Below are 23794 nucleotides of genomic sequence, written 5' to 3'. Positions count from 1 at the left end.
TTCACTCTTTCAAAATGTCTTATATATATATATATATATATATATATATATATATATATAGTGAGGTGTGTATGTGCAGGTATTTGTGCCTGTTCTGTATGTGGGGCATTTTGGAAGGTGCTGAGGTGTGGCTGGCTCTGTGTGACATGGCAGCTCATGCCTTGTTTACCCTGATTTTGCAGCTGTGACATGGCCAGCCATGCACCCTCTCCCCTCCCTCGCTCTACATTCCTCCTCCTCTCTCTGTCTGTCAATCCGTCCCATTCTCCTTCTCTTTCTACCTGTCCTTCCCTTGCTTCTTTTATCCATGTCCCCCTTCCCCTTCCCTATTCCCCTCGCTCTGTACTGGGAGACAGAGCTATTTGTGCTGGGTGGCTTAATAGGGCTGCAATCTCTTAAGGCTGAATTTAGCATAAACCCTGCTGTTAAGCCAAGCAAAGGCATGCATAAGAGGGAGTCACAGAGGAGCGTTAGAGCGTTGGAAAGCTCAGTTGGCCGCGTGGGAAATGAGGTGTTTACGTCAGAGTAGATGCTAGATGGAAACATGCTGACTATTACCTCCGCTGAGACTTTTGTGTGTAAGTGGTGTGTGTAGGGAGGTGTGTGTGTGTGTGTGTGTGTGTGCGTGTGTGTGGGTGTGGACGAGAGAGAGACGAGAGAGAGAGAGAGAGAGAGTGACCCATAAAAGGCTTGAAGACAGTATTAAAGAATCCCTTAATGGATTTGTTTTGGTTCATAAAAAACATTATTATTTGTGCTTAACTCCTTAACTCTTTACTTAAGTTCACAAAGTCAGTGCTGTTTCTTATTTCTGTAGTTATCTATGCAGGGTTAGGGTTTTTAAAATCCCATGGTGCTGAATGTTTACCCTCATTTTTTATTGTCCCCTTTTCTGTGGCACAGTAAAGCAATATTGGATGTTAAACCCTGTTACTGGCTCCAACACTTGAATCATAGCCCCCAACAGGGCCTTCAGCCTTGATATCTACCTCTTGAGCCCTGTGTGTTTAAGTAAGCACTTGAGAATATAAAACAATAATAAGATGACCGTGACTCAACAAAATTAGCAGAGCTCCAAGATCACAGCTTAGAACAGCTGTGCCAGCAATATACTTGTTTCTGGTCCCGGTGCAGCGTTGTTTTCTGTTTTATTTTTAGAATTTTTGGCATAGACTCCACCCCAGGTGACTTTAAGCAGCAAATAGGTTGAAATGATTTCACCCAAAGAAAAAATAGCATCATGAAAACATTGTTTTAAATTGTCCTGTGTTAGGCCTCATTGATTCCAAGTTTAACTGCAACTAAATAAGATGTTCAGAAAGCAGAATGTTTGTTTTTAGTGTTTGTAAATGGTTGAATTAGGAGGGGAATGTTAAAAAAGGTTTTACATATATCCTACTGACATATGCATAAAGCACATAAACACTCACACACACACACACACACACACACACACACACACACACACACACTAAGCTATAGAGTTGCTCAGCTAAGTCTGTGCCATGTGATGTCTGCACAGGCCACCCAAGCCTTTCTGACATGCTTTGGTAAAACCCTGTCCCATTACCATGCATTATGGATGGGCCTATCTCTTAAGTTCCATAAATTTAGAAACCCGGCCTTGAAATATAAAAAAATACACTGCCTCCTTGTCACAGTGACGTTTTACCTGCGTAGAAACCCAGTACACTTGTTTTGCCCAAGACTTATATTGACATAGACATTTGCTAATATGATTTTGTGCAGCCATGCTAGAACAGTGTTGTGAAGTCATTTCATGAAATACAAAGCAAACACCTCATCGACCTAGAAAAGGTCTATGCCAACTGATTATTTACTGATGAGGAATTGCTGCGTGCTATTTACTGTGAACATTTTTTTTGACAACACATATTAATAATCAACAATTTGTTACTGTCTTTGTCTTACAGAAAGAATGGCTTTGCCTCAACTGCCAGACCCAAAGAGCGATGTCGGGCCAGCTGGGAGACGTACCACCTCCAGCCATGGCTTCCCCCAAGAAGCAGCCACCTGCTTCCGCCCCTGCCCCCTCCTCCACCCCTGCCCCTGCTGCTATAGATAGTAAACCTGTGGTAGAAGCAGCAGAAGTGACCCCACCTGCTCCTGAGTCCAAGGTAGTGCCCACATCCACCCCAACACCTGATAGTGTCCCAGTTCCAGCTGAGAATGTTGCCCCTTGTGCTGGTAGTGCCCCTATTTCTGATAACAACCCTCAGGGGACAACACAGCCAAAAGAACATGAACAGGTAGAAGTAAATGAATCAGTGTCCAAGACTGTATCTAAGCCACAGGAAACTCCCATTTCAGAAAGTGTAGTTGAGAGTGTTCCTGAGACAGATCCACCACATGTTGAGCAGCAAGCACAAAGTGAAACTGCCAGTGCTTGTCCTGCAGAAAGTGAGCCAGAAAAGCCATTGCTTGATAAAGGCTTAGATGAGAAGCCAGTTCCTATTGAGGGAGCCACAGAGCCAAACGCAGAGATTGCTCAGAGTGAGGCAAAGGTGGAGGAGAGTGTTTCAGCACCTCCCACAGATAATGGGAAAGCAGAGCAACCTTTAGAAAAGATTCCAGAAGTGGCACCAAATTCGGCTGAGCCAGAACCTGCTGCAGCCCCTGAACCAGCCACACAGGAAGCTCCTGTACAACCTTCTGCTAGACCTGAGCTCTCAGCTTCTATTGTAAAAGAGGAGAAACAACCTCAAACAGAAAGTATAGTCGCTGACATTAAGATGGAAACTACTGCAGGAATGAAGGCAGACCAAAAACCAATAACAGAAAAGCTGGCATCCACAGAGGATGCTCCTTGTCTCTCAGCTGGAGATCCTGTAGCCCCTGCTGACAAAGTTGAGGTCTCTAAGCCTGATGGGAGCCAGCCAGAATCACAAGCAGAGCCACCAAAAGATATAGAAGATGTAAAGGAGAGAGCCCCCGTAGTTACAGATATAAAACAGCCTGTCACAGCTCCAGTTGACATGGGTGAGGCCAACAAGGTAGAACACCTTGCTTATGTAGCAGAAGATAAACCTGCAGAGAAAGCGCAGGAGCCAACTCTTGCTGATGAGGCAGTTACTAAGAAGAATATAGTTGGGGAAGAAGCACCTGAGGAGAAAATACTTGAAAAGGCCAAGGAGCAGAAACCTCTTGCGGACAAAGTTAATGATAAAGAACCAGAATCAGGTCCAGTACTCTCTTCTACTGAAACAGAGAATGTTGGCCATTTGATTGAGAATAAAGAATCAGAAAGAGCAGGAAAGCCAGCTCTACCTGTCCCAGTTAGTACAAACATTTCTGAAGAAGAAACACTGATACAGAAAGAGCCAAAGCAGTCTGAGGAGAAAGAAAATTCTGTGGCCCAAGCAGAAAATATAGCACAGAAAGAGGTAAAACACACACCTGTAGATACAAAGGTTGAAGCAGAGCCAAAAGTAGATGATAAATCTGAAAATACACTGGTCAGGTCTGTTCCCCCAGCTCCTGATGCTAATGAACAAGAAAAGGTCAATGCCAAAAAGTCCGAGCAAAGGGTAGAAATGGTGTCATCCTCACCTATCGTTAGTGAGGCACAGGGCCTAGATGAAGTAAGTGAACAAAAACCCACCCAGATGGAGACAGAAAATGAAGCACAAAAGACAAATACCATTGCTGAAATTAAACAAAAAGTCGAGAGAGAAGAGTTACCTCTGAGAGGCAGTGATGAGAAACAGCCTGATAAAGCTGCTGTGCAAGAAATGACAACTAAAGAGAGGGAAGAAAAGCTTGAAAAAAATGAGAAAGAAGATGGGTCACAACCTGTTGTTGGCAACAAACAGGAACCTATTTCAGTATCAGAGACAAACATAGTCTGTACTAAAAAAGGAAGTGCAGGGAATGATGTGGGAGAGGGCACAATTTCAAAAGGGGATAAAACATCTGACACTGCTTTTGAAAATAGTTTGTCTGCAGCTTCAGTCCCTGTAGCAGATCCTGACATACCAGGCTCTATAGTTAGTGAGCAAGACAAAGACAAATGCCGTAAAGAAGAGAATGCTGACACAGAGAAGAAAAAGGAAACGGAAGCTCATCCTCTGGAAAAGCCCACTGATGCAGATTCAGTCGCAGAGGTGACTCTAGCATGTAGCACAAGTAGTGCACAAGTAGTGGTCTGGCATTCTATTAGATTAGGCTTATAGTTTACAGGTTTTAATAGGTTTGATTATAACTCAGTCCCATACATCTGATGCATAGAGCATCAGATGTATGCATCAGATTCTCCTCTTATTGTTAGTGGCTATAATTGTATTGTATTTAACAAATGCATTGGGGCACATACAGACAAAAGTCACATTTCCATGGTGCTTGGAAATGGCTCAGCTAAATACTTATCATATTTAAATTAATAATATAAACAATGTGCAGTATTGTAATAGAAGTTTTAATGTTTATGTAATTGTTAATGATTGGAGTTTAACCTAATGTATCACATACATTCTTGAAGAGTGGGATATTCAGAATAAGTTACAGCTTGTAAATGATCCTAATTCTGGACATCTTTTATTGTCAAGTTCTGTTATTGTGTTCTTATATGAATGTAAGCAGTAATCACTTCAAAAAGAAGTTAAAAAACACATCCCAGGTTTGGCTCTCCACAATCCTTTTTATATGTTTTGTACATCATGTTTAGGTGTTTGTTATAGCTAAACATTAACTTAATTATACATTAATCCATAAAGGTTTTTTGTCCAGTCTAAAAACACATTTAAATTCATTACATCAAATAACTGTATTTTTTATAATAAATAATTAAATAAGTAAATAAATAAATAAATAAAAAGCTTATTTCTATACACATTCTCTGCTCTGCTCAAGAATCTCTCTATATATGAAAACAGTATGATGTTGAGGTTATAATTTAAAAATTTTATTCCTATATGTATATAAAGAAAAATATGTAATTGTGTTTTATTTCACTCCAACAGGCTAAAAAGGTGAAGGAGACCTTGAAAGAGCCTGGAGAAAAAGAAATGGCTGCCAAAGAAAGCAGTCCCACTAGCCCCTCAGACTTAGCCAAGCTGGAGAGTACAGTCCTTCCCATTCTTGAGGCCCAGGCAAGCACACAGCCAAAGGATGATGAGGAAAAACTCACTGACACACTAAAAACCAGGCGTAAATTAGAGGTACTTCCTCTATCACCTGATTCTCCCAGTTCAGAAGAGGACAGAGACCTTCCTGAAAAGAAGGATACCACTGGTACCCCAAAGAAAAAACTCCTTGTACCCACAGGTGTTAGGGCAGACTCACTGGATGACAGCAGTGAGAGTTTTGGAAAAGAAAGCCCTATGTCTGGGGATGATGAGGACTTCATCCGAAAACAGATCATGGAAATGAGTGAAAATGAGGATGCTTCTCCATCTGATGAGGAAAACTTAATCCGACGAAAGATCAAAGAGGAAGAGAAGAAACGTGTAGAAAAACCAGAGGCTGTGGAGACAAGTACATCAGGAAAAGCCAGACGACTTCTCAAGAAGAGCACTGTAAGCCCAGATGATGAAGATGACAAGCAGTTATGCTCCTCACTGGATAAACCTGAGACAGAGAAGGAGGTGGGACCAGAGCCAAAAGAAGGGGAGCCAACAAGTGGCATCGCAGTTCGCAAATTCCGAACTATGGAACTCAATGCAACTAGCACTCCTATGCGTGTATCAAATGATGATGGAGAACTTGAAATGGAAAGCCTCACAGATTCGCCAGATGACCGGTCGAGAGGTGAGGGGTCATCGAGTCTACATGCATCCAGCTTCACTCCTGGAACATCTCCAACATCTCTCTCCTCTCTGGATGAAGATAGTGACAGTAGTAGCCCCAGCCATATCCGCTCTGGTGAGGGAAAACAACACAGGAAAGCTAAACACAGACAACCTGGCCAAATGTTGCCCACTATTGAAGACTCTTCTGAGGAAGAAGAGTTACGCGAGGAAGAAGAACTGCTCAGGGAGCAAGAAAAACAGAAGGGCTCTGGGAAAAAATCTAAGAAAGACAAAGAAGAGATCCGAGCCCAGAGGAGGCGAGAGCATCCAAAAACGCCACCAAGCAACCTTTCACCCATTGAAGATGCATCACCAACTGAAGAATTGAGGCAAGAGGCTGAAATGGAGGAGATCAGACGCTCATCTTGCTCTGATTTCTCCCCCAGCATTGAGTCAGAGCCTGAAGGGTTTGAAATCCATGCCGCAAAGATTGCAGCAGTCCAGAAAACTTATCAACTACCTACATCAGTATCTCTTCACTCCCCAACTGATGATCAGAATGCTGACAAACCACAGAAAAAACCTCTCAAAACTGCTGATGAGGCTTATGAGGAGATAATGCTGAGGGCTAAGTCTCCAACAGTTGAGAAAGATGAGATCCAACCAGAGAAAGAGTCACTATATGGAGGCATGCTTATTGAGGACTATGCCTACGAGTCCCTTATCGATAGTTCAAAAGGCGAGTTTGAGGATCCAGGGAAGATCACTGTTCCTGTTCAGCCCAAAAAGCTGAGGTCACCAGATGAAGTATATGAAGACATGATAAAGAAGAGGAAAGAGTTCATGCAGCTGGAGCAAGAGTATCAAAAGATGCAGCCAGTAAAAGAAAGTACCCAACCAAAAATTGTGTTGCAACCTGCTGAGAGTACTGTTTCCAAAAGCAGTACAGTAACACTAGGCAAGGATGGGAAGCCACTGCTGGATGCTGAAGCTGCCTATGAAGAGCTCATGAAGAGAGTTCTGACTCCTGGAACGAGTCCAACACAACAGGAGCCAGAGGTGGAGGTCACATCATCTAGAAGGGCACTCCACCCCATTCCAGACTTAAAAGTGACCCAGTGCTCTTCAGGAGAGTTGTCTTCTGATGAGGAAGTGAGTGTGAATAAAAAGGTAGAAAAAGAGACAACTGTTTCTTCAGACACACCAGCAGTAACATCAGCTGTGGATACTGAACCTGTGGCAGTTGTTTGTGAGGTTCCTCCATCCACATCACACCAACAACCTCAGACCACCACTGCAGCATCCCAGTCTAATGTTGTGGATTTATCCAATGCAACCCCCAGACCATCAGCCTCTGCGGTTGTCAGTGTATCACCTTTGCCAACTGTCCCCCAGTACACACCCACTATACCCAGCTTAGTGTCAACTGCCCCACCTGTGCCACCTAAGCCAAACATCCTACGTAGGGCTAACTCTCAGGAAAAAGCAGATGTACCTTCCGCACCTCCATTGCCTCCCCCCACCCCACCAAAGCCCACAGTTTTTCCCAGGAAACCTCCAGTACCACTTCCACCTCAGGCTTCAGCAACTCCAGTAAGGCCAGAACCATTGGCTTTGACTACAGCCCAAGCACCTTCTGCAAAGCCAGTTGCACCAACATACAAACCTCATGTTCCTCCTCCAGTTCCTCCAAAACCATCCATTCCAGCTGGCATGGGATATAGCCAGAGACCAGGAGATGGTATGAAACCACCAATTGCACCAAAACCTGGCTCCCAGCCATCTTCACCTGCCCATGTCCCGCAACCACCAAGACCCACTGTGCTTGCCACAGGTCCTGCTGACGTAGCTCTGAATCTGAGTCCCTCTTCTGAAAGCAAACAGTTTCACTCCTCACCAAAGTCTCCATCTTCACCAAGATATGCCAGTAATCTTCGTGACACCTATGTGGTCATCACACTGCCATCTCAGCCCAGCTCTCCTGTAGAGGGTGTCTCAACCCAAGCCCCCACTAGTCCTGATCCAGCATCTCCTTTGCCTCAACCTCAATCATACCCACAACAACACCAACAAATACCCCCACCACAAACAACCAGGGTGCCTCTGGCATATACACGAGTCACTGAGTCTATAGAAAGTCAAGAGATTTGTGGCCCAGAAAAACATGTGTCAAGTTCTTGTCATATTATTGAAGCTATATCAGCCTCAGCACAGCAACCTGTGGTTACACCTAACCTCGTCTCTCAATTGGTCACAACAGAAGTTCAAAGAACCACTGTCTCTGTCGTACATGAAAGGACACCACCACCAATGCCAACTCCAAGAGCAAATGGTGTTCCAGTCTCAGTCGAGAAATCCAAATCACAACTGCCAGCACAGAATGGTCAGGCCTACCAACCTGGTGAGGTAGTAGATCTTAGGACTATGAAGGCTGACCCAGAATCAGACATGAAAGGTGTGGATTTGTCTGCTGGCCCAGATTCAAGGCAACAGTCCTTTGTAACTGACACCAGTAGTCGTCAGACCAGTGCAGTGCAGTCACCTGTGGTCAACCTCAGTGCTGAATCTTCCACCGTTTCCATAGTTACTGATAGCATCACCATTGTGACCTGTGCTGCTACTATCCAGCGATATGACAGTGTAGACACTTCACAAGCATCTTCATTGCCCCTTCAGTTAACAAAAAACAAAGCATTTGAGCCTGTTTCACAAATTATCTATCGCCCAATTGATTCTCAGCCCTCCACTAATGCCAATGCAGAAATTCCCATCAACCTCTCAGTTGGATCAAGCACAGGTTTAGGAACTTTCCAGACCCCTCCAGTCACAATTGCCCCCTCTCCTGTCCCAGGTTGTGTGGCCAATGGATTAACTACAGTTACAACTACAGTGGCAGGGGCCATGGACCTTAGCACAACAAAACCATTTAATACTGTTGTGTCAGTGGATGCTGTTTCTTCAGAAGTGGTCACAACTGTGATCACAGAGGATGATGGCAAACCTGTAGATCTAACCGCGGGGAAAAGAGCAGTTTGCTGTGATGTTGTGTACAAACTCCCATTCGCAGGAAGCTGCACCACTCAGCAGCCTACCACACCTCTGCCTGAAGACCGTTTTGGGTATCGAGATGACCATTACCAGTATGACCGCTCACCCTATGGCATGAGAGGCTTCGGTGGAATCAAACCATCAATGTCTGACACTAATCTAGCAGAGGCTGGGCTCTTCTTCTACAAAAGCAAGAACAGCTATGATTTCAATGGCACCACAGAGGGTGCAGTAGATCTTACCTCAACTAAGATTTCCGATGCAGGTCAGTGCAGCGACATTGCAGACCTCTCACTGAAATGTCACTTCGAGCTGCCTCCACTCATTCATGGCTAATATATGTGGCATATTTGTTTTATTTTTTAAATTTTGTTTTATTCTTTATCATCCTGATTTGCATGGAGATTCAGTTTTCTTTGTTTTTTGTTTGATGATATTTTTGCATGTGCCTGCATGCTTTTACGTGTTTGGGCTTGTCGCACTTCTGGATTTTGGATTTTTTTTCTCCCTCTTTTGCCGTTTTTATAATTGGGATGAAGCATGGCTTGCTGTCTACTTCAACATTAAGGTTGTCTTTATTTCGACTGAACTGATATTTTTGACTGTTGACAGGTGAAGCTGTGGACTACTCCAAAAAAGGGGCATATGCAGGAATGACAATTCCACCATATTCCCATGCCAGAGTCACAGGTGCTGTTGGTACACTCTTTGGCACAAGCAGTGTCTTAAGGTCATCAAATGGAGTGGTGTATTCTTCTGTCGCAGCACCAGTACCATCCACATACGCCATTACCACCCAACCTGGGTCCATCTTTAGTACTACATACAACGCTTTCTCGGGTATGCATACCAGTGACACCATGCCATCCCTGTCCAACCTCCAGAATTTGCCACTTACACGGTCCCATAGTTTCCTCTCCACCATCTCCACTACTGCCACAGGAGAGCAAGGTGATTCCCCACTCAATCTGGAGATCTCAAAGGAGGGCACCACTGCAGCTGATGCTGTCACCACTACAACAACTTCATTATCCCTTGACACGTATACTGATGCATCACTGGAGGCCATAGCTGCCTCACTGGAGGCTCTGTCCTCACCCATGGTTCCCGATGGTCAATATCAGGCAGAGCGTGAGAGGCTAGAGATGGAGAAGCTCAAGCAGCAGCGCCTGGCTGAGGAGTTAGAGTGGGAGCGGCAGGAGATACAACGTTTTCGTGAGCAGGAGCAGCTCCTTGTACAGAAGGAGCTGGAGGAACTACAGGCTATGAAACAGCAGATCCTTGCCCAGCAAGAGGAAGAGAGACAGGCTCACCTTATGATGCAAAAAGAGACCTATGCCCAGCAGCAGCAGCAGCTTGAGCAGATTCAGAGGCTCCAAGAACAGCTTCGTGTGCAACTAGAGGAGCAAAAGCTTCGACAGATGTACCCAGGTGGAGACATCCCAGGGCATGGACCACAGGAGGCTCTCGTTCTAGGTCCTGATGGCACAGTGCTAGCCCGAAAGATTACAGATAGTGGGTGCCAGACAGATGAGGAGGATGATGCAGTCAGCAAAGCTTACACATCAGGAAGGAAGAAGAGAAGTGCTAAAAAGAGTGTTGATAGTTGTGTGCAGACTGATGATGAAGATCAAGATGAGTGGGAAGTTCAGACCAGAGGCAGACGAAGCAGACCGCGCACTGCAAGGGGGGATAGGAGTGGGCAGTCAGAGATGTCTCTTCAAGCCCACACAGAGATCTCTATACAGACTGATACAGAGGGTAACATAAGAATGGACACCAGGATGGAGCTGTCTGACTCTGAAAGAACCTCACCGAAAAAACGACCTACCCCCTTAGAAATAGGCCAGTCCCCCAACCTCCAAGCTGACTCCTCCACACTACAAGCCCCTCCTAAATCCCCTAAAGTTCTCTATTCACCTATATCTCCCTGTATATCCCCCAGCAAATCCCTTGAGTTTGTGTCCTATGAGAAATCATTGGGTGATACAAGCCCACAAAAACTAAGAGGAAGTACCGAACCATCCAAAGCTTCTCCAGCAAGTCCTAGGGGACCAAAGGCCATGCAGAGATCCATGTCTGACCCTAAGCCCATGAGTCCAACAGGAGAAGAAAGGGCATCATCTGGTACACAGTATGGTGATAGCTACACTGTAAGTATTAATGGTACTACTCAAATAGACAAAAAATATAAGGACAAAAACACTGGCATATAATACACTACTGTCTTTGTTTTGTCTAGAAAAATGAGGGCATAATTTATATTTCACCTTTCCTTATTGATTAAAGCACCATGCCAGTTATTCTGCATGGTTGGCATTGTTCTGCAAATCTTCTCACAAAACAAGCAGTCTGTTTTAGAAGAATGATGTAATTTTTTTTTTTTTTTTTTTTTTTTTTTTACCTTTTTTCCTACTTTTTTCCAGCCATTGGTTTGATAACTTTTCATAAAAGCAGCACTACTGTTGTGTTTTGCTGACTTGAAATTAGGCTGAGTGAAATCAATTATGAGTTCAGTGGTTTATAAATGGTGACAGCTTTATTAACTACAACGTAGAACATTATAAGGTGGGTGTTTCAAGAGAAAATTCATATTTGAAAATCAAGGGATTCTGATTACATGATTTGCAGAATGGATTGTTGCAGTTAAAATGTGGGTAAATTGTAGTGAAGGGGACAAACATTCAAAATTATTATTATGGTCCTTTAATAATATGCCTAACAAAATGAATATGGTTTATTATAGGAGAGGAATTCAAGTTATAGGAAATTCTCAATGATATATAATATATTATTATAATACTATGTTGCAAGGCAGTTTTCTTTCTCTATGGTTTATTATCGAAGCCTAAAGTTTTACAGCATTTTACAGCTCACTTTCTAAATTAATATGATCTACTCATAGCACACTATTACCAACACACTGCCACCGTTAAGGGCATTTATTTACATTTAGCTTCCTTGTAAGCCATAGCTTGTGGCACTGATGGAACTCAATTTATTGAACTTAACAGCTTAATTTATTTTCATTTCTCCCTATTTCAACATGGTGTTTTTCATTTCAGGTTAGACCAGGTATTGCTGTGCTTTAATATGCTGTAGTATTTTTCTTTCAATCCAAGCAAATTAAAATTTCACCTGTTGATACATTGTCCTTTAGGGTAATGTTTCAGTGCTTTGTAAATATAATAACATTTGAAGTGTATGTGCTAATTAATACATGCTGTGATAACTGCATCACTATATATAACTAAACTAAATTAAACCAAATCATATTTTATATTATATAAATTATTATACATTCAATTATATTTAAATTTATTCTCCATGAAAATGTATGTTATGACCTATGCTAAGGGGTGTGACAAACCTTGCCGTTTCTGGTTCATGGAGGCAGCAATAAGTTAGGCTCAAATGTTCATGAGAGAAAGTTATATGAAAGCTTATATTCTGCATTATTCCAGTTTAAAGTTCATGCATTTCTGCCATATTATGCAATATGAGCAACACTTCAAGCAAAATGTGAGTTTTAAATTGATTTGGGGTTGCAGATATACAAGGGAACATACAAGAAATAAAAAATAATAATAAAAAAATGAAAGAGTTATTCATAGGTTATGCATACCCAGTTAGGCTTCTTATTTTGCTTCTGGCCCTCATAGGGTATAGAAGTCAGTTTTCTGCGTGAGCAATTCACTGTTGAGAACCTCATACATACATAAAATGTTGGGCAAAAAGCTGAGCTTGCAAGAAAATATTGAGCTGTCAGAATCCAAAAGCTTAATATGAATAAATTGCTTCTTTTGAGACTGCACTTAAGAAGGTACAATTTAGTGAGTATGTAACATTTATGGGCAGGAATACATTTCTTACTGGGAAGTAAAAAGACTGATAAATAAACTGTTTTCCAATAAGATTATATGCAGTCATATACATCATGTTTTAATCATAACTTAGTATAATTAAGGTGTAGAGACACAAGAATTGATGCACTTTCCCTCTATTTTTGCCACTTGTTAATTTGATTATATAATTGAAATCATGCAGGATTTAGCAGTTTTCTCAAGTTAATTTAATCAGTGTAATTAGGTTCAGAGAAAGTCATTTTTCAAGTTCTGCAGAGACTGTATATCCAGCTAATTCATTCCTGTGGGGAAAAAGAAGGCTGCTGAAGTCTTATAGTCCTTATCACAGGTTTTTGTTCATTTTTTTGTCCACAGGGAAAAGGCTCAGGTGGCACACCCACAGGTACTCAAAAGAAGGTGAAGAGGACTCTTCCCAATCCACCCTCAGAGGATGAGTCAACTGCCAGTGGCCAGACAGCATATAGCACTGGTTCTGCCCGACGGAGAATGTGCCGCAATTCTAACATGGCACGTGCAAAAATCCTACAAGACATTGATCGGGAGTTGGATTTGGTGGAGCGTGAATCCTCCAAGCTACGCAAAAAACAGGCAGAGCTTGATGAAGAGGAGAAAGAGATTGATGCCAAGCTCAGGTACTTGGAGATGGGCATTAACCGCAGAAAGGATGCTCTACTAAAGGAGAGGGAGAAGAGGGAAAGGGCCTACTTGCAGAGTGTGGCTGAGGACAGAGACTACATGTCAGACAGTGAAGTCAGTAACATCCGGGAGACAAGAGGTAGTCACGGAGGAGGTGAAGATGAGGAGATGGGAGGTCATGGTCTTGAACGACCCAGGACAGCACCACAGTCAGAACTGGATGATTTTGTCCCACCTCAAACCAAGCACGAGTATGGGAAATACTCTCAATACCAGTACCCTCAAAGCCAATACCAGCAATCTCTCTACCAGACCCCACAGTCCTACCAGTCTCAATCTATCTACTCGTCTGTCCCCTCACTTACTAGTTCTCAGCAGCAGAGCTACCATCAGATGCTCCTGCTCCAGCAGAAGGCAGCTAGACAAGCAGCCCTTCTCTCAGAGTTGGATGCCACCAAATATGATGTCATCAGTCGTCAACCTGATCCCACATCATCTGCCTATCTGGGTGTCAAGTATGATAAATATGGTAACCACTTAGACCTCCGAGCCTTGGAAGGGGGAAGTATTGCAGGTAGCCCCATGTCAACTGTGTCTGATTCCTATTACACAGATGTCGACCACCACACACCCCGAAGTTACATGTTGCTGGAAGATGCTGCAGAGCTGGCCAAGGGCTCTACAGGTCTGTCTTCATCCTATAGCCTTGCTGAGAGAGAGCTAGCCAAGGCAGAGAAGCTGTTGCGCAGAAGTGCTGCAGATCTAGGGTCCACTGACTACCTGGGCTCCACATCCAGACTTCATTCTTATGGGAAGACCCCTGACGAGGAGGATTCAATGGAGGAGCCATACGAACTGAAGCTCCTGAAGCAACAGCTGAAGCAAGAGTTTAGGAGAAGTACGGCTGGGACAGAAAGCTTAGAACAACTGACAGGTCTCTCCCATCATTACTATACACCTAGCACTGGTATCTCTAGTTACTCCCAAAGACAGTACCCAAAGTCAGAGAAGTACAGCATCAGTCGACTTACTCTAGAGAAGCAAGCAGCTAAGCAACTCCCTGCATCCATGCTGTATCAAAAACACAAGACTCCACTAATAGACCCTAAGATCTCGAAATATTCTTCTATTACAGACACCAGAGGTTTGGAGACAGACTATACCAGCTATCTAGGGTCTAGTAGTGGATCCCCAAGATCCAGCCGGCTTATGCAGGATGAGATTACCTTCGGCCTACGGAAGAATATTGCAGAGCAGCAAAAATACCTTGGTTCCACCTTGGGCGCCAACTTAGCTGGTTCACTAAATCTTGGCCAGAGCTTGGGCTTGGACTCTGCCTATCCTAGTGGTAGCCGCTCTAGACCCTCATCGAGGCCCACCTCTTGTTATGGCCTGGACCTGTCCATCAAAAGAGACCCTTCCAGCTCATCCCTGAGGCTTAAGGGGGACGGTGAAGCATCTGGGGAAGGGTCAAGCTACCAAACACCCTCTGGTCGCACCAAACCCACCAGCTTGCCTATTGTGCAAAGTGGGCGTGGCAGAATCCCTATAGTGGCCCAGAACTCAGAGGAGGAGAGTCCACTGAGTCCCGTTGGGCAGCCTATGGGCATGGCCCGGGCATCAGCAGGACCTCTGCCACCCATCTCAGCTGATTCAAGGGACCAGTTTGGTTCCTGCCTATCATTACAGGACTCTCAGCAACAACCTCATATCAGGGAGGAGCCGACAAGGGGTAGGAGCTATGCACTGCTAGATGACCTTCAGGGCACAATGTCAGACAGTGAAGGTAAAAAACAGACTTCTCACTCTGTCACGCTTTTCATATTTAATGTTTCATCTTTGGGACTGTTTGAATATGGTACTTCTTGCTTGCACTCGGTACTAATGTTTATCTTATTTAGCTGTTGTGTATTAATCGAATGTTTGCATGTGTCTATTGTCTTTTTTGATTTCATATTTATCTATGTATCTCAATGAATGTAGCCAATGTCTTCTTCTATATTCTGTCTGTCAGCATATTTGATTTAATTGTTGAGTTTTGGTTTGCATGCTTTGGATGTCTTTGTATTTGCATGCTGTCTTTTTGTTTGGGTTTGCTTGAATGTATCTTTATGCATGCACTGTGTCTCAGTCTGCTTTCCAAATATTGTGTAACTTTTTCCTATATAATGTTATTGCATGACACCATACAGTATCTGTCTCCTACAGCTACATTGTGTGGGAGGTTTTCCTCCTAGAATAGCAGTATCTGTCTTGTGACAGCCTGCATTTTATTTAGAGCATGCTGTCATCTGTAACAATTTCAACACTGCCACTTGAAAAATGAAGCTTTGTCCTTTAAGTCTTAAAGAAGATTTCCATAGTATTTCAAATCCTGCTTGTTAAGCACATGAGGCTTGAGCCACAATAGCAGAATAATCCAGCTTCAAAACTCAGGTCAGATTTTGCAAAGAAAATGCTTTTTTTGTCATAAGTGATACCCTGAAAAAAGTGCCTCCCCAACTTGAAAAATGTCGATTTAGTCAATATATAGATGTATAATATTTTAGGGTAGTTGGTCTAGGATAGCTGATTTGTTGGTATATTTTGTGTTGTTACTTAACTTAATAAATATATATTTTTTGTATTTAAATGTACAGTATTTGTCATGATGAATTAAGTCATTGAGTAATCTCATTATAATTGCATAATCAGAGGTAATGAGCATAATGAGTTTAGTGCGTCATACAGCATGCTAAGAATTTGCAGATAATACAGGACTCTTGTGTTTTATGTTTTAAATGCATGTTATTTGACTGCAACACCAATTTATGTGAAATAAATATGAAACCTTAACTTGCATGTCTTGTGTACTTGCATGTGCGTATTGCATTACATCAGTGACTTCCATGTTGCATGGCACTCATGTCTGCCTTCTCCCTTAATCTTTCTGTAGTGTTTTCTGTAAGATCTGTAAGCATTAATGTCTCACCAAATACACAGGATACATCCTATAGTATGACTACTACTAGTACTACTATCACTAATGCCCATAGATTAAAAACAAATCAAAAAGTCAACCTTATGTATATTTATAGTGCTTATTATTACAGCCACAATAATTTTAATTATTGAGTTTCTTGTCCATACACGATAATTCAAGTATTTTATCAAAACAGCATGGAACTGGGAAATTTCTGAGCTGAGGAGAGGGCAGTGCTGTCATAAAAGGGGTGAAACTTCTATCAGTTTTTCCAGTCTCAAACTTTAGGCTCTCAGAAAGATGGCAATATAAATTTCTGTGGTTTAGAAGTCCCAGTTCTGAGTTGTTTTGAATTACATTCTGTGACATGTTGATAGCAACATATGGGTCCCATTATTACACAATGTAAATCCATGTGCCTTGGTTCCAGCCCTAAGTGATTCCCTGATGGCTTTGAACAGAGACGATGCAACCACTGGTAGAGTATTGGTTCAATTCTCCAATCATCCATAAGCTAACATTTTAACCTGCACCAGAAGTCAAATGCACATCTCCATAAAATGACTAAATGTTGGGGAAGTTGAAGGTAATCAGCTGCTGCTGAATAGTGACTGCTTGGATTTGCCATCCTCAAAACAAATGTCTCCAGAATGACTATCTAACTGAATCATGAATCTTCAGTGAAACAACAAGCATAGCTGATTTTAAACTGCAAGGCTGTCACATCCAAAGCTACACATCTTATACAGTTTGCAGGGAGCACATGCACATTCATAACAATTGGCATTATAATGAAAAATATATACCCAACATTTACATTCATAATAAAAGCACCACACTACAGGCTCCAAATACTATGTATTTTGTTCACTCTCACTCAAACTGTATTATTTTTGCTGCTTATGCTACAATAACAATATTAATATAATATTATTGTGTTGCTTGGCATCCTTTTTACCCTTTGACAAGAAAGCAAAATATTAATCCAACACTTTTCGTGGCCCTTTAATTTTCCCCACACCTCTCCCTTTATCCCAATAACAAATTAATATTATTCTTTCACAAATGGATTTCCCATTAACAGCATGTATTCACCTTCCAGTGAATTTAAGAAACAAGTTCCCTGTGGTAGTGTAGGGTAATGAAGGACAGATTTTCAGATTGGCTCTGAAGTGACGCTTGTTTTTGTTCCTGAAGCCTACCACCTCAGACGAGAAGAGACAGATTGGTTTGATAAACCTAGAGACGGACGGTCAGAAAACGGACAAGAGAGGAGACAGGTGACGCAGGAAACACACGCATGCATGCTTACACACACACACACACACACACACACACACACACACACACTGTAGTCAAGCTCACAAGTGTGCCACCACTATACAAGGAATAAAAGAACACATTCACCCACATCCACTCACATGGTCATCAGGCAACAGATGCCGTATGAACACTTGCATACACAGTAGTGAAAGCTATCCATAATTACTGGTATTAGTTTATCTTGTGCTTACATAAAATCTCACCTGTGTGTGTGCCACAGGGGAAAGGCCCATACTACCCCTTCCCTCACCTCAGAGTCAAACTGCAGAGGGATCCAAAAGACCGCAGTGTCTCAGGTAAATGCACCACAAGCTACTACGTTTAATGCAGTAACAACAGAGCAGTAAAAACTAGCTGGGCACAAGGCCCCACCAGAAGTGTTTTCAAAGAGGCATGTAATACAAGCTATTGTGATAAATACTGTAATGCATGCATTAGATTTTATTGACTCCTTTGCTTGCCTACTGTATCAAATGTGCACTGTTTATAGCATAGGCATTAAGTGTTTCATTTAGACACATTTAAATGATTATAATTCATTAAAAAATCATAAACACAGTCAACTGTCTAAGTACAAATTAATATCCCTGATAACCTCTCATGTGGTTTATACTATAGAGCATGAATAATATGATTCATGTGTCTGCTTACTTGCCAAATCTCAACAAATTGGCGAGTCACTTGTCCTACCATAGTGTTCCATCATACCACTCCTTGAGGCCCAAAGCAGGCAGACATTTCATTTCCTGGCTTCTTTGTTGATTTGGCTTCTCTCCACACTCACCAGTCATTGCCATACTCAAAATGGCGTATCCTTCACACACCGGATTATCTTATGCAATTAACAAGCGGCCCACAAAGGAAGCGTTTTGTTTACGAGGGCTGGGTGCTGAACTGACTCATTTTGTCTCTGTGATTTTGTTCTCGCCTCTGCGAGGGTGTTTGATGAACACAGGGAGGTTGTGGGTCTATGTGGTGAAAGGCTTATTAATGTTTGATCCATAGAGGGATAGATAAAAGGTCTGCGTTGGGTGATGGGTGGTTAATCGGCACAGGGGTTGAGATATATGCCAACGTGTCCACGGTCTTTGATTTGTATGTGTGAGAGATGGTGAATGACTCAGATGGAGATTACAACTTCATTCTATTTCGGTGTCTAATTTTTACCCGTCTTCATTTCTCTTCCTAACCAGGAAATGGGTTAGGCATCCGTGTGGTTGGAGGGAAAGAGGTCCCAGGAAGTAATGGAGATATTGGAGCCTATGTTGCCAAAGTCCTGCCTGGTGGAGCTGCAGAACAAACAGGAAAAATTCTAGAGGGTAAGGTCCCTCATAAAGTGCTACAGTATGTTCTTCAATCAATCACTGTATAGTAAACTCACAAGGACTCGTCTGGGGATTTGTTTTCATATCATTATTCTATTTTCACCGCTTCATATACTTCATAAATGGCTGTTTTCTATCCTATATCCACATTGAAGATCCCTGAACATATGATTTACATGTGTAACTGCATCTGAGGGACATCACCGGTGACAAACTGTCAGCATTGGACATGCGGTTTGAGTGAGAAAGACAGAGTGATGACAAAAATAGGACTTAATTTGCAATTCCTTTTATCACCTCCCAGCAATGGGCCATGACTCACATTTAGCCATGAAAAAAATGCGAGAGAAAAAGGAAAGCTTACAGGTAAAGGGTTTATAGAGCAGTGGAATTAATGGTTTCATTGGATAGATTCACAAAAAGAGTCCAGGTCAATTATAGTGGCAGGAAAGGGGGGCTCAATCTAATGATTAGAACATCAGGTAGAAGTATCATATCATATGTAAAGCAATGGCATAATATACATATGCCTTCCACTGCATACAGTGTATTGTTTTCATATTCATTGTATCTGGTGCTAGTTATTCATATGGGTAAAATAATACAATACAAGCAGTAACCTTTCTTATATTTGTGAACAGTTCTAACTATATGTTTTACCAAGCCAGCATTGTGTACCCACAGATATACAACCTCTGATCTCAGCCTTACACAGCTCTCACTGACACTACCTCAGGATAAATTGTCGTGTGGTTTATTAACCGGCGCACATTTCATGAGGTGTATTGATTTCACACGAGGTAGACTGGGGACAGTTAACCCCTGTCACCCTCTCAATCTCTCCACCTGTCTAATTACAGCCCCCCTTTCATCTTTTTGTGTTGAGCCACACACAGAGGGCCATAGTAAATTGGTGAGGCTGTGGCCCCAGCCTTTGTGAAGCCGCCACACTGGTGATCTATAAATGGCGAGACATTGAGAAAGAAATAAAGCCTGGTTTGGACCTGTGTGGAGAGCTATCCATCTGTGCGTGCTGTGTGGATGTGCATTTGTCTGAGTGTGGGTGTATCCTCTTCTCACTTTTTGGCTATTAATGGTCGCATAAGTCAGAGGATTCTGCAAGTGCTATAATTTCCCAAACACATCAATTTCCTCTGCATTCGACTTTAATCTATTCTTCTCTACTCCTCTGCACTCAAATCTAGTCCTAGTGTTAGTCCATGATTATCCATCCCATCTTAGGGCAGTCTAGTCCATTTTAAGTGCACAGATGAGTGTATGGCATGGTCTGATAATGGTGGTGATTGTTTCAGACCAACAGTCAAGATGCATCTGTGGTGTTGTTAGTTCAGATGACAACTCAGCCATGGTGTGCTCGGTGCTGTCACTGACGCTGAGCAGAACGACTGCGGTGTACTTTGGCTCTGCCAGTAGGAACATGGCATCTCAATCTGAGTGGTGTGAATATGGGAAAATGTTGTCAAATCTGAGGTGTCATAGAGGAATAGGAAGAATGTGTTTGTGTACATGTGTGGATGCATGTTTGTTTGTCTGATTACTGAAGTGTAGGTTTCCTTGAATGTGTGGCAAATTGCAGCACACGTCCAAATCAATGAGTTGTATCAGAGTAAAACTACAGTAGCCTCCATGTCATTCATACACACAGCTCGAGAGTACCGTCGCAAAGAGAGGACCATCCTGATGAGGTGTTTCAACCTGTGTAAGTCCTGCCGGAGAGCAGGGTGTGCTCTGGGTGATGGAGTGGTTTTGCTGTGGTGTCCAGACTCATATGAGCTATGAGCGTATTGTAAATTAAGCATCAATTCCTTCTCTGCTGTAGGAGATGCTTGCTGAAGCAGATTTTAAATGCTTCACAAGTCGCAATATTTTATGTTTGAAAAAGTGCACATCACATGATCTGTCTCATCTTCCAAATTATGCCACTTTTGAATTCATTGTCAGGCCAGATAAATCAACTGCATCTCAAATAACTGCATCCATGAAGCCATTTTTGAGTTCCTTTTTTTTTCACCCCCAAGTCTGTGCCTGAGTGCTCCACATGCAGCTTTGTCACACAGCTGCCATTTGGGTTGACTCCAGCAGTTATCTCACCAGTTTTGGCTTGCAAATTGATGCACATGTCGTTTCTGCATAGAGAAATTTCAGCGTAAGAATCAGAGCCTGGAAATTTGACCAGCACTATTTAAGGAGTGCACCTTCTTAATTGAATCAAATTAAGATTTAGAGCCCTTGAACTGGTCAGTTATCCTCATCAACATGAATTTGTGATTTGTGACTCCTTTGAAAATCAAATGAGGTGCTCACACACGGACTTGGATTTATATTCCTCGTTAGACTTCTAACTATCTAGATAAATAAAATAAAGATATGATAAAGGTATTAAATGAATATAAACTAGCCCATCAATACAAACTAATTTTTTGCATTTTGGACTGTTTTCCTTGGTGTATCTGTGTGTCCTCGTGTGCAATGTTGTGTGTAGGAATGCAAGTCCTGGAGTGGAATGGTGTTCCTCTGACAGGGAAGACCTACGAAGAGGTGCAAGGGCTTGTGGGACAGCAATGTAACGAGGCCGAGCTGTGTGTCAGACTGTGAGTATATCCTTAGTCACTACATGCAGCTCTCCCTCTCCACCTCTCTCAAACAACAATCTCTCTCTCTGCTCTTACTCATCCGTCTTTCACGTTTCTGCATCTTTATCTCCTCTTCCTTTCTTCCTCATCATCACTCTCAAATCCATCCTAAACTCTGACTCTTGCTAATCCAATCCTTGCTCTCTTTACATTTCCTGCCTCTTTCTCCGTAAATGCCTTCCTCCAGCCTTCTCTTTTCTCCGGTTATTGTCATGACTTCCAAAAGCGAGATATTTCACCTAAATCATCCGATAATGTGTAATGCCACACATACCTTCAGATTAAATCCTGCCTTTCCGTTTCTGAAATTTTAAAGCAAGCCACAATCGCTGGCTTTGCTGTCCACATTAATATACTGAAGTTGTGATTCATAATGTTTTGAGGGCTTTCATTTTCAAGTCTGAGTCATCAGCCTTGTTCTCTTCATCTTAATATTTCTTCTGTTGACTAGTTGTAATATTTCTCATAATATCCCTATTAACTTTTTTTTTTAACCTTTTCATTTTGTTAGCCTCTCTTTCAATTTAACTTTCTGCTCATTATCATATGACACATTCTTTCTCTGTTTTTTTAGTGATCTCAACATGCTGGCTGACTCTGAGGGTTCCCAGCACCTGGATTTCCAGGAGCACACCAAAGGTGAGATACTCTATATCGCCTTTACTCCAAGCCCTGCCGAGCCTTCACTACATCTGTCGTTCCCTCCACCGTCATCCCTACCTCTTCCCTTTTAATATTTCTTAATTACCTCCTCTCTTGCATTTTTTACGATCTCTTCTCACATTGCTTTCATCTGTGAGTCTCTCCTTTCTCAGGTTCTTTCATGCATCACTTGTGGCCTATTTTCTCTGTTCACAGCATATTGAACTGTACTGGGAACACAAGATTGTTCTCAAGTGCTGCCACACCGAAGTATCTCAATATTCATCTTGAAGTTTCTTTTCAATCCTTCTATTTCCCTATTTATTTCTAAAGAAAATAGCCTACAAGTTAGTGAAGCAGGCTGGTAACGAGGCGTTTGTGACTTTGAATCCTTGGACAGGTTGGTAAAATGTGGGCGGGGACTCATCTGTACATGTAAAAACTACTGTTGAGGTACCCTTGAGCAAGGCACACAGCTCCTCGCTGCTCAGTGTAGCTGCTTAGTGGCCACCAATAGAAGACTGTGGCTGCACTGGGAATCTCTCAGGTTTCAATGTGTATAACTGTATGACTAAAGCAAGGCATCTCATGATGATTTGTGCCTGTGTTTATATGTTTGTGCCCTCCAGGTGACAGACCTCCCAGGTCTCCAGGTGTTGACCCTAAGCAGCTGGCGGCTGAGCTGCAAAAAGTGTCGCAGCAGCAGGCACCCCCCGCCTCCTCCTCTGGCCTGCCTGCCACCACCTCGGCAGCCTCCAGCCCTCAGCCAGGCTCACCCTCCGTTAGCAAGAAACGCCACAGTGGCAAGGCATGTCATTGGGAACGTTTGTTTTCTTTTGTTGTTTTTTTTTTTTTTTTCGCCTGAGGAGAAATAGAACTGACCTTAAAGATTTTGCTGATCACTTTTAAAGCATGGCTAGCATGGCTCCCAGGTCATATCCTTGACCTGTAAGGGAACTACTCTTTGGAAAACATTTCCCACTTAGGGATAATCAGGCAGTGTTGTCATTAACAACTTAAAATATATTTCCAGACATGCTTTATGCTCCCATTCCAATATATCAGCTTGTTAGTATACTTCCGTTACTTCCTGTTTTGCATCAATATTATCATATTGTGGCGATGTAAATATGAAAAATAAACAACTCAGCACTCAAAACTTCTCCAAAATGAATATAAAAACCGACGCACTGGTTCATCAAATTGGAGACTGTTAAAGTTGGCGTCTTTAAACCTTCAAGTACTCTAAGTTTTACACAGCAACTGTAAAAACAAACTCACTGACCTGCCATGCAGCACAGCACAGTGCACAGTGTGCCATACGAGTGATGTAACTCTCTAGTAAACACAATAAGTTTCCACCTACAGACTCTTGCTCTTGGTACCTAAACATGCTGTTCTCTTGTTTTACAGACAGCAGAAGGAGCCAAGACCCAGTCCCACCCCGTTTCTGGAGAGATTCAGGTCTGAGAAACTACGAGTTCTGAAGATAAACTCTAATGTTTAAATCTCTCTGGTATAAACATGGCCCTTTTCATGCAGGTGTACAGAATGTGATCATATTCTGTGTTGTGTTTTTTAATAGAATAAT

The 23794-nt window shown here is 42.4% G+C and overlaps 1 protein-coding gene across 1 annotated transcript in view; it reads left to right on the top strand.

Annotated features, from left to right (window-relative positions):
* The window catches only part of pcloa (piccolo presynaptic cytomatrix protein a), a 55601-nt gene that overhangs the window by 18721 nt on the left and 13086 nt on the right, over nucleotides 1-23794 (top strand). The window contains exons 4-15 of the mRNA XM_030046428.1: nucleotides 1935-4124; nucleotides 4980-9060; nucleotides 9408-10948; nucleotides 13016-15083; nucleotides 16690-16737; nucleotides 17457-17539; nucleotides 17803-17878; nucleotides 18776-18901; nucleotides 21411-21519; nucleotides 22136-22200; nucleotides 22833-23015; nucleotides 23621-23667. Of these exons, the coding sequence (XP_029902288.1) occupies nucleotides 1935-4124; nucleotides 4980-9060; nucleotides 9408-10948; nucleotides 13016-15083; nucleotides 16690-16737; nucleotides 17457-17539; nucleotides 17803-17878; nucleotides 18776-18901; nucleotides 21411-21519; nucleotides 22136-22200; nucleotides 22833-23015; nucleotides 23621-23667 (10617 nt within the window). The remainder of the gene's footprint in view (nucleotides 1-1934; nucleotides 4125-4979; nucleotides 9061-9407; nucleotides 10949-13015; nucleotides 15084-16689; nucleotides 16738-17456; nucleotides 17540-17802; nucleotides 17879-18775; nucleotides 18902-21410; nucleotides 21520-22135; nucleotides 22201-22832; nucleotides 23016-23620; nucleotides 23668-23794) is intronic.

The sequence above is a fragment of the Myripristis murdjan genome, chromosome 23 (genome assembly GCF_902150065.1).
Source record: "Myripristis murdjan chromosome 23, fMyrMur1.1, whole genome shotgun sequence".
NCBI classification, from domain to species: Eukaryota; Metazoa; Chordata; class Actinopteri; order Holocentriformes; family Holocentridae; genus Myripristis; species Myripristis murdjan.
This window is presented reverse-complemented; position numbering and strand designations above follow the sequence as displayed.